Source organism: Sorex araneus, chromosome 3 (assembly GCF_027595985.1).
Source record: "Sorex araneus isolate mSorAra2 chromosome 3, mSorAra2.pri, whole genome shotgun sequence".
Classification (NCBI taxonomy): Eukaryota; Metazoa; Chordata; class Mammalia; order Eulipotyphla; family Soricidae; genus Sorex; species Sorex araneus.
The window spans coordinates 234577718-234588759 of NC_073304.1; the positions used below are offsets into that span (position 1 = coordinate 234577718).

General features: G+C 51.7%; 1 protein-coding gene across 1 annotated transcript; it reads left to right on the top strand.

Annotated features, from left to right (window-relative positions):
• Nucleotides 1-8202: 8202 nt before the first annotated feature.
• LOC129403545 (CMRF35-like molecule 2) lies at nucleotides 8203-10819 on the top strand. Its single transcript, XM_055132282.1, has 5 exons — nucleotides 8203-8223; nucleotides 8306-8399; nucleotides 8583-8909; nucleotides 9902-9953; nucleotides 10681-10819. Exons 1-5 carry the CDS (start codon nucleotides 8203-8205, stop codon nucleotides 10817-10819), a joined length of 633 nt encoding a protein of 210 aa, XP_054988257.1.
• Nucleotides 10820-11042: the final 223 nt, after the last annotated feature.

The window sequence follows — 11042 nt, forward strand, 5'->3', positions numbered from 1 at the left end:
CAGCATTCCGGGAACAGACTCGTGTGTCACTTAGCAATGAGGCTGGGCTGAGGGGGACAGAGCTGGAGACTCATCCTCTGTGACTGTCCTAGAGCAAAGCACACAGCCCGGTGGTCCAGCCCCTGCCACACGGCCCAGTGTCCTGGGACCCCCTGCTCCACCCAGCCCCTGCAGGTGGCGGGATCTTCCAGTCCCCTGCACTTGTGTGCTCACTGCTTCTCTGTTCTGTCCACAGGAAGTACCTGGGTTTCTCTTGTTTATTTTGTGTATTTGGGTTTTGATAGTTGTTGTTTATGAGCCACACACTGCTGTGCTCAGGGCTCTCTCTGTGCCCAAGGGTCACTCCCTGGCAGAGCCTGGGGGACTATATGGGGGGCTGGGGCTCCAACCCAGGCTGAATGCATGTTCCTTCCCCACTGTACTATGTCTCTGGCCCTGACTTACAAGACCAGAGCTAACCTCCCCCAGGACTCTCTCCCCTTGCCTTCACACACACTTTCTCCTCAAATTCTCTGAGACTCTCATGAACCCACTTGACAGGTAGAAAACCTGAGACCTGGGAAGCTAAGTCATCTACAAAATTCAGTCTGAAAGCAGCACTCAGGATTACAGTCCATGCCTGGCTGACCCACAGCCTACCCGTGGCTACCACTCCCCCACCAACGCGTGGGCACTTGGGGAGCTGGAGATGTCCTGCTGGGGGCTGCATCGTGGACAGCCACTTCCGGAGCTAACACCAGCCCAGATGACACCCAGATAAGGCCAGGCGCCACTTCCCCAGCCGCCTCCTCGTACAGACGCCTTACTTCCTCTTTCCTGCTGAGCGGGTACTCCAGGGCCTGGCACCCAGTCCCGCCCAGAAATGACCATTTCTGGGATGAATAACTGGGCAGTAAATCCTCGTCTATAAAAGGAAGCTACCCCAGAGGCCGGCCACACAAGCAGAAGTCATGCCAGCACAGGCTGAGGGACCCAGGGGTCTCGGCTTGTAGGGCCTGGAGCCAGGATGGTGCAGGGACACAAGGGTGTGTGGCTGCCCCCATTCTTCTCCTTGTGGCTGCCCCCCATTCTTGTCCTTCTCAGTCTCCCAGGTGAGTCACTGGAGTCTCAGGAGCACAGGGGCGGGGCACCTCAGGCCAACTGGCCGGGTGACACCAGCAAGGCTAAAGGCGATGATGGCCTTGGACGCCAGGCGGGAGCTAGGGGTTGCCAGGAGGGAGAAGGTCGCTGGAACTGAGAGTCCGAGTCTTTCATCGTGGCGGAGGGCATCTGTGGTGCCCCAGGGAAAAAGGGCATGAAACTCCCAAATGAGAGTGGCCTGGAGAACTGCACGGCAAGGCCCACCGGGCTCAGGACCCAGGGGACGTACAGGGCAGGGACAAAGCGCGCAGTTTGGCCACAGGACTATCGTAACACTGAGGGCGGGACCCGGACATAAGCAGTGATGGCAGGGGCAGAGCAGAGCACCCAGTAGGGGTGTGCGGGACTGACCCCCCCAGCCAGCCACAGGCGAGTCTCCGAGAGAGGCTGGAGCTTTTTTTTTCTGTCTTTCAGCTGGGACTGACCTTAAAATACCTGGTTGGACCCTGGGAGGGTCACTGCGATGCTTCATGGCCAGAGGGGATTCCTTGTGCTCATACACAAATGAATGAGCTCATGCCAACCAGAGCCCAGATGAGAGCAGGACGGGGGAATGCCGCTCCCAGCTGCTCACCTCGGGACTCACTCTGGGGCTGTGGTGGTCCCAAACACCCGCCAGCCCTTTTCCTGGGTCCCTTCTTCCTACCTCTGTGCTCAAGCCCCAGGGAGACACGGTGGAGCTGCTGGAGACACTCACAGTCTGGGCCTCGGGCTCTGCTTTTCACCCTCAGCCTCCAGCAACCAGAATTGTACAGAGACCCCGGGACCCCCATGTCTGCATCTGAGACCCCCATGCCAGGCCAACACAGAGTAAGATGCTCACATTCCAGCATCCTACGCCCCCTGGTGGGGTAACTCTTCAGTGCAGGTGTGACCCAGAGGTTCTAGAACTTAACCCAAGACAGGGAGATCATGACTTGTTTTCCCCATTTCCCCCAAGGGTTTGGGAACAGAAAAAGAAGGAAGAGAAGTAAGTGGAGGAGGAGGGGGAATAAGACGAGAAGAAATTGGAGAAGAGGAGGAGGAGTGTTGGGGCTGGACCTACCCTCAGAATGAGCCCATGTAGACTGCACCGCACACAGGCAGGAACAGGGGACCCATGAAAATGGCGAGATTTCTCATGTGTCCTGACTGGTTTGGGTGAACCTGAACATCTTTTCCTTTCAGCTGCCCTCAGTAAATAATTTCATAAATTTCAGTTTATGGAGTCATTTTCCTTTTCTCACAGAAGCCTGGCTGGTCTTTGTCATGCAGATTCCACCTGCTATCCCTGCCTAGTCTTTGGGATGTAGGTTCCAGATGCTTGCCCAGCTCACCTCTGGGATGCAAACCCAGATGCTTGTAGCCCAGGAAAGGTTTCAGTTGCGGTTTTGTATCTCTTTCCTGAGACCTAAATGCACTGACTGGCAGAGACAAGGAAACAACACACGCCTTGCTGCCTCAATGTTCTTTCTGTAACTTCTTTTGATTGTTAGGACCCGCTTAGCCCAGAGATCTGCCATGATAGGTTCTGGGTGACTTAGGCCTCTTCCAGGAACAAGAAAAGTAAAAAACACAGATGCTTTTGTCAAAGAGTACATCCCTGGAATAAGATTAGGTCTTCGCAATGTAGCTGTCAGGGAGGTGGGCTGGATGTTACTGGCCAAACCAACAACAAAAATATGTGTACTCTGTAGGTAATAGGAAATTTCTGAGTAATGCTGACTTGCCAAAATGAAGGTATAAGGAGTGGCTGAACCTAGTGCTCGGGGTCTTTGTTGAAACCCCCTGTGCCAGGTGGATACTTGGATCTGCCCCAGCTGGAACAATAAACCTCGCTATGTGATTTGCATTATCGGCTCTGTTCTCTGTCCTCGAGGGGTGGTCGGCTCCAGACTCTAACGTTTGGAGGTCCCAGCGAGATAAGACCCCTCCTCGAGAACATATGACCCCAATAATGAGGTTTAAACTGTTATAGGACCACCGTAAGGAGGATAGGTCACCTCTGTTGGGGGACCAGGAGGTCCCCATTTGAGTCTAGTTGAGAATTCTCATCTGGGTGGAGGTTGAAGGGGCTGGAGACCCTGGACGTTCCACTGCGGTAAGGAGGATTGACCACTTCTGTCTGGAGGAACTGGAGGTCCCTGTCTGGGTCTGACCGAGAATTCTCATCTGGAAGTCGTGGGAAAAATCCCTGTCATCAGGTGTCGAGACACTGTCCCCAATGGATGCCATTTGGACTGAACTCTGGTAAGGATCCCGATATGGGTATGAGTGGTCTAGAATTCGTATGTGAGGGTAGTATGACTGACCAGCCGGTACATGTGTGCTGAGTGACTCCGTGTGAGTCTGTTTCAACAATGGAGGGTGTCTGTTGTTATTTTCTGTTTGTTTAATCTGTCCTGTTCTCCTGATCATTATGGGTCAGGCCAGTTGACGCTGAAATCTGTCCTCTTAACTAATTTTGACCATGCAGTGAAGAAATCCAGGAGGAAGGAGGTAACCTGTGGAAAATATGCCATGGAGGTATGCTCCCTTAAAAATCTCTAGGGGGAATGAGGGAGGAATATGATAAGCTCTGTGTGAATGTGTGCGTGCATGAGCACCCCGATAGGTCCTCCTATCAGGTGCGATTTTTTGGCTCCACGACATGGCACTCTTAAAGTCCCTCTAAGTCACGGAGCTCAAGGGGGCTGCCTGTGGTTCCACGGAGGACATATAGTCAAGGGTGGCACTGGCATAGATGCCGGTCGCAAGTCACAATGCTGGCCAGTCAAGCACCTGAGTTGTCTCTACAAAGAGGCTCCCTCCTTTATCTGTCTTGAGTCACTGTTCACCATGGGAAGGACTGGAGAAAACCCACTAGTGAGGAGGTTCAGGGAAACTAAGGCAGATCAGCTCCCAGACAGAAATCCTTTGCCCACCCAGGCTCCATCAGCTAGGGGTCAATCGAAATTCTGATGGAGGTAGCCAGCAGGTTCAGCTCTAGGCAAAGAAAAAAGAAGAGCATATAATGCCCCAAAGTGGAGAGAGAGGATGGGAAATATTTTCTGCCATGGAGGCAGGAGAGGTGGGAAAAGGGGGGTATAACGGGGATATTGGTGGTAGGGAATGTGCACTGGTGCAGTGATGGGTGTTTGATCATTGTGAGATTGTAACCCAAACATGAAAGCTTATAACTATCTCACAGTGATTCAATAACATTTTAAAAAAGAAGAGTAAAAGGCAGGTAAGAAGTCTGAGAAAAGCAGCAAGCCAACAAAAGGCAGGAAAGAGGTAGCAAGCTAAAAAAGGCAAAGTTTTGCCAATGGATTATCCTTTTCCATAAGTCATTGCCAACACTCAGGAAATATGGGAAATTCTACATCGATGCCCAAAGATTCTCCTTTGGGTTACTTATTAAAACATGGGGGGACTTCCAACTAGGTCGTTGAAATGAGAAGCATCTTATTCACCTCTGTAACACCACGTGGCCTGAATGTAAGCTAGAGCACAGGGAAAGATGGCCAGTGAAGGGCAGTGTGCATTCCCAGACCATCTTGCAGTTCGATCTTTTTGCAGGGAGTAAAAGAAATTAGATTATCAAAGCAGAGGAGGCAGGAAAATGCAAGATCATATGACTAACTGTTTGTAGTCAGCTCACTGTCTGTTAGATCCAGGTTTGATGAAATCAGAAGTAGAAATTCAGATCTGGACAAGCAAGATCATCATGAGATGTCAGAGTATGCAAGCCAGTGATTTGAAAGGTTTAAATGACTTTTATTTATTTATTTATTTGGCTTTTTGCCACACCTGGCGATGCACAGGGTTTACTCCTGGCCCTGCACTCAGGAATTAACTCCTGGTGGTGCTCAGGGAATGATATGGGATTTGGGGGATCAAACTTAGGTTGGCTACATGCAAGGCAAACACCCTACCGCTGTGCTATCGCTCCAGCCCCAAAAGGTTTCAATGTTTTTGGAACTTCTTAGACCTGGTTTAAACAAAGGTTTCTCATCAGAATGTTGAGCCTACAGCGATATACAAATTCTCAATCTAGATCTTACTGGAAAAAGTTAAAAGGTTTTGTTCCCTGACGTCCTCTCAGCTCCAGATCCTGTATTTAGAAAGGGGCTGGGAGCTAGAACCAAAAGTGGCAGAGAGATATGAGTTTTGTGAGACAGTGCAGAGATAACCTTAATAAGAATTTAGAGTTGCCTTACAAATAACCAAGACATAGAAGTCATAAAAATGAAGTTTTCTCATGTTTTTATAAACATTGGCCGCTCAAGTGTTTTCTTATGCTTATATCAAAATTTGGTAAAAACTAAGGGTCTCTTTCTATGTCTGAAAACATGTTTGTATTCTTGTGTAATTGTTAAAAGTATCTGGTGTAGAAAGCTCATGATTTTAAATAATTAAGATACTAGAACTATTGAAATTAAGTCAAAAACAAAAACATTTTCTCAAGTTTCATAACAATTGATGGCTCATAAGGTATTATGCATTTATGTCAATATACATGTTTGTATCAGCATTGGATTAGAATATTTGACCTAGGAAATCTTGTGAGTTGAAATATTTATGATACATGAAAACAGGTTCAAAGAGTAACGGTTTTTTGTTTAAAACATGAGTTTCTAAGAGTCATAAAATTGGTTGAAAAACTTATACTACCAGTGTTTTATTTGACCGCTGAGACTTTGGGTACCTAAAATTTCTAGAACTACTAAGCAAAGAGTTATAAAATGGGTTGATCTCAGATATCAGCCTGATAGCCTGAAGACATAGCATTGTGCCTTTGTAAAAGACAAAAAACCCAAGCGGCTAAGAACAACCCCTGTGGCTTTAATCATTTCTGAGAATGGAGAATCTCATGGAAAATGTGGGGAAAAAATTAGTCAACTTTTCCTGACTATATTGCTAGTGTGTCCAGTGTATGAAAATGCATGCTATTATTTTGATGACTTTATTTCATGCAAAGCTTTGTCACCAGGTATTAACCTATTCCTGACCTTCAGACAAGTGTGAACTCCTTACTCTTTCATGGTAATCTAGGAGTGTTTTAATCTTCTCATGTTGGTGATTTCCTAGAGATCAAAATTCTAAAGATATCTCCTGGTTAACATCTAATGTGAAGTAAATTTTTGCCCAATGAATATACATTGTAAAATCTTTAATTGGGAGCATTTTAAGGCTTTTTGAATATCTATAGAACTGGTCTAATGTTTTTGAAACATCTCTACAGAGTAGTTTTGTCATGTTAAGTGAGATGATTGGTAACTTGTGTCTAAACTTAGGAGATCATCACGTTGTACTAATACAGATAAAACTCTTAATCAGAAAGAAAATGGATGGAGATACCATCAGTGGGAATAAGGGAAGGAATCCTGTTAAAGCAAAGTTGGTTTTGAATAGGGATAAAGAAAGTTACTAGATACAATGAATGTTAAGAAATGTGTAGAAGCTTGTGCTTTAAGGAAAGAAAGTGATTAAATAAATTGTATTCTTATAAGAAATTCTTTCAATCACATCTGCAGAGTCATTCTAGTACCTTCTTGATAAGCCCTCTGGAAAAGATAATGGACAGATTGTCCAGACTTCTATTACAGTGCTCTTAGATCATTGAATTCTTCAAAAGTTGCAGGAAATCAAGGGTTTTTCAACATGGGATTAGAGGAATTAGACATGTTAAACTGTACACTGGACTTCTGGTACAGTGCTCTTAGATAATGGGAAGCAAAGGTTTAAACATGATGCTAAATTGTATGCTTTATTGCAACAGATTTTAGCTTCTGTTGACTAGGACCCACAGCAAACGTGTATTACATCACACTGTGAGTAAAGTGAAATATTTGCTTCTCTCTTCTTTGGACTTCAGTATTTTTTGAGACACTTCTTGGCTCTATGTTCATTTGCATAAGTCCAGATAAAAGTCTTTCCTCTCTGTCACCTACCCTGGGGGTCTCCAAGAAAAGGTTCCGGGTCATGTGGAACTGGACCCCCAGCAGTCCTGCCCCCCTTGAAACGGGGAGCCCCTGTCCCCCACAGACCCTCTTCCCAGCCCCCCTTACCTTGGACTCTGTCTGACCTCACTGCTTTGCCTCTCTGGAGACGGTGTGGATGTCCCCAAGCCTGAGGGATGCAGCTGCCCTGGGACCAATATGACTAAAAGTAGAAGTCAGGGTTTCTGGGATGGTCCACCTCCCACGCTGACCACAAGGAAGTGACGTAGTGACATGGGGGGAGGGCTCCCAGCCATGGACACCCAGGGGAGCCACCACCTTCTCTAGAAGCTTCCTGCCCACCAGCTGAGTCAGCCGGAAGGAGTGGTGGGGACTTGAGATTGGCCAGAGAAGTGGGGACGCGGGTGCTGTCCCCCACCTCCTCGGGACCCCACACAGCCTGCCGCTGCGGCCACCTCCCCGCTTCGTAATGAGCTCGTGGGTGCGGGCCTCGTGGCTGCCCTGGGCGCTGCTCCTCACCCACCTCCCAGGTGAATGCTCAGGGGGACGTTCAGTCTCAGGGCCGAGGTGGCAGAGAAGCTTCCAGAACTGCTCTCATGTCACCACCCGGACACAAGGGCCCAGTGTGAAGAGGCGGGTTGGGCTGGTGGGGATGGAAGCACAGAGTCGGACCTTGGCGATGGTGACCTGAAGCCACACACACACACATACACACACAACACACATAACACACACCACTCACACACACAACTCATACATATATACCATCAGGCACACATACCACTTACATACACACACGTACCAAACTCACACACGAAACTTACACACATAGACACACACGCCAGACACACATCCACCACTCACACACAAACCAGGCACACACACCCACCACTCAGACACACTTCCCCTGTATCACACCAGAGTGGAGGGAGCTGCTCCCGCTGTCCCCAGGCCTGAGGAAGGCCTCGCCCCTGCCTCTGCCAGTCCCAGTCCCCGGGTCCTGGATGGACGGGCACCCAGGGGCCCTGACACTGCCTCCCTCCCGATGCTCCACTGACTGGCGGCTGTGCAGGTCTCCTTGGAAAGGAAAACCCTTCCTGGGAATTGAGTCCCTGTGCTGGGCTGCAGGGGGCACCGGATGGGGGCTGAGCAGAACCAGGTGAGGGCAATTTCATTAACCCAAACTTTGCCCCGCAATAATACCCTTGAGATTTCTCTGACGCCCTCTCTGTGGGGTTCAGGCTCCTGGGGTATGGGACATCCTGCAAGTGTCCGAGCTGGGTGGGCAGATGGTGTTTGGGGAGTTTCAGGTCCTGCCCCTGAAGATGGTGCCCTGTCACGGGAGGGAAGGGCCATGGGAGAGGAGATTGGGGTCCGGAGGAGGGGGCTGCCGGGGTCAGAATCTGCAGCGGAGCCCAGAGAGTCACAGGGAGTGTAGCTGATGGGGCCGGTCGGTGTGAGATGGGGGCCCGCGGGGGCCCGTGATGCCCGGTGCCCTGAGCCGGCTGTGCTTTCCAGGCTCTGTGTCCCTGAGGGGCCCCGGCTCCGTGGATTGCACCGTCCTGAGCATGCGGTGCACGTATGAGCAGGACGAAAAAAACAACAGCAAATACTGGTGTGAATTTCCATGTGTGACAAAACTGAGTGTGGTTGTGGAGAAGTCAGCAACACAGCGAGAAGCAAGAAGGGGCCGCGTGACCATCAGGGATGACCCAGAAAGCCTCACCTTCACCGTGACCTTGGAGAACCTCATGGAAGCCGACACGGGCATGTACTGGTGTGGGGTCTCACAGCCCATACTCAAAAGGGATATCAAGGCCCAGGTAGTGGTGTCCGTGTCTCCAGGTGAGGAGTTTCAGGGAGAAGGGGCAGAGGCAGGGGTCAGATCCGAGACTTGAGCAAAGGAGGGTGGTGGAAACTTAGAGGGTCACGTGGGTGGAGAGGGAAGCTGGGCTTCAGGGCTGGGAGATGCTGGGTGGAGGCGGTAGGATGCAGGTGAGGGCGCTGGGCTCAGCTGGTGCCTGAGAAGTGGGTGTGAGCCTGTGGTGTAGACAGAGCTCTCGGGCAAGAGGCTGGGGTGGAAATGGGTGTTGGGCAGGCTAGAGTCAGGATTGTCGGGGTCCCCTCTGGAAGTGCTCTGTGGCCCAGCAGAGTCCAGGGGCCGCCATCCTGTGCCCTTCCCGGGTGAGCTGTACAGGGCTGGGGGCCGGGACACACTCAGCCTGTTTATCTTTTCCTTTCCTGGCAACAGCGCCAAAGACAACCCAGGACACATACGACACAAGGACCCAGACCTTGCCATGGGCCACCGAAAGGACCTCTGTGCTATCCACTCCAGCCACAAAGTCTGGGTAAGACATCCTGGAAGTGGACTTCTCTGGGGATGGCCTGGGGTGGCACCTCCTCCCCTGTCCCCGGGCTGTGCCACACGCATGCGGGTTGGAAGCTGCAATGTCACCTTCTAACCTGGGACACAGATCACTGGCCCTGCCTGGGCAAAGGCAGGTTTCTGGGGTGCTGGGAAGCAGCAGCATGTGGCGAGACCCCCGCACACTAAATGCCTCACAGGAACAGTCTCCTCTGTCCCCACCTCCGGGCACCGTGGCCCCTGCCCCCTGCAGAGCCACAAAGCCACTGTCAGAAGCTCAGCCACAGTCGGACCCTGGCCAGGGCCCCTGCACGGTCTCTGCGGCTCTGGTCTGAGCCCCTTCCTCCTAAACTCCCCATCTGCTGCTGTGGGTTTATTGGGGGCTACACCTGGTGGTATAGGGGCCACCAGTGCTCAGGGCACCACCCAGGGTCCCGGGAATAAATGCTGGGTTCGTGCCCGCCCTCAGAGCCATCTCCCCTCCTGGAGAACCTCACAGAAGCCGGCAAGAGCACGTACCGGTGTGGGGTCTCGTGGCCTGTATTCAGCAAGGACCTCCTAGCCCCTTGGTGCTGTCCGTGTAGAGTCCCCCAGGACATTTGTCATGAAAAGACATATTTCAGTACTTGTGTGCATGATGGGTGCACACACATGTACATGCATGTGTGTCATACACATGTATATGCATGGTGGGAGCGTGTCTGTCCCCCAAGCACATATCCATGTAGGCCATTCTAGGCCTTTGCTGCTGCACCCAGACTCGCTCTCGGTCTGACCCTTTGTGAGGGGCGGGAGGGGGCATAGTATTGGGGCAGCCCAATGTTAGGTGCAGCTACAGCCTCCTCCTGGGCCTCCCTCAGGCCCCCGGTCAGGAATATGGGACTCAAGCACCCCCAGGGCCAGGTCAGGTCTCCGCACCCCCAGCGTCCTGGTCACATCCTCCATCTGTGGGAACCCTGGGGCCCCAAGAAGCCCAGCCCTGCTGTGGGACTGTGGGACTCAGAGCCCCCTGCCCCCTCCCCTGGGACCCGGCAGTGCTCACCAGTACAAATCAGAGGGTGGGGAAGGGGAGCGGGGCCCTCGTCCCAGAAGCTCCATGTGCCCTTGGAGTGTTTTTTAGCGTCAAGGGGGACCCCCACAGCCCTGCTGGCAGTCCCTGCCTGTACTCTCCCCCCACAGAAAAGCAAAGCTGTGCAGAGTTGGAAGATGCTCCCCAAGGAGACTCACTTCCTGTCCGTGTCCCTCCAGGTGCCTGCTCGGCTGCGCCCCCTTCCAGCTCCTCATCCTCCCGAAGGTGCCCGTGCTGCTGGGCGTGCTGGGGGCTGTCCTCTGGGGGAGACGGCGCCCAAGGGGCCTTCAGGGAGTGGCCCCCAGCAGCCTGGCCTAGGTGTTCCACGTGTTGCCACCGACCCTATCCAGAGATGCAGACAAATGCTCACTGGGACCAGAGGGGACGTCCGGGCCACAGCCCTCAGCACTCTCCAGGGCTTTCCAGAGACTCGTGAACACAACTTTAAAACCCTTTAGTCCGGGCTAGAGCGATAGGTAGGGCTTTTGCCTTCCATGCGGTAGACCCAGCTTTGATTCCCAGCACCCCATATGGTCCCCCA

Coding starts and splice junctions, on each gene's coding strand:
- LOC129403545 (XM_055132282.1), top strand. CDS start 8,203: ATGGGGGCTGAGCAGAACCAG. Junction 8,224..8,305: donor TGGGGGCTGAGCAGAACCAG/GTGAGGGCAATT, acceptor TGTGGGGTTCAG/GCTCCTGGGGTATGGGACAT. Junction 9,954..10,680: donor GCCGGCAAGAGCACGTACCG/GTGTGGGGTCTC, acceptor GTGTCCCTCCAG/GTGCCTGCTCGGCTGCGCCC.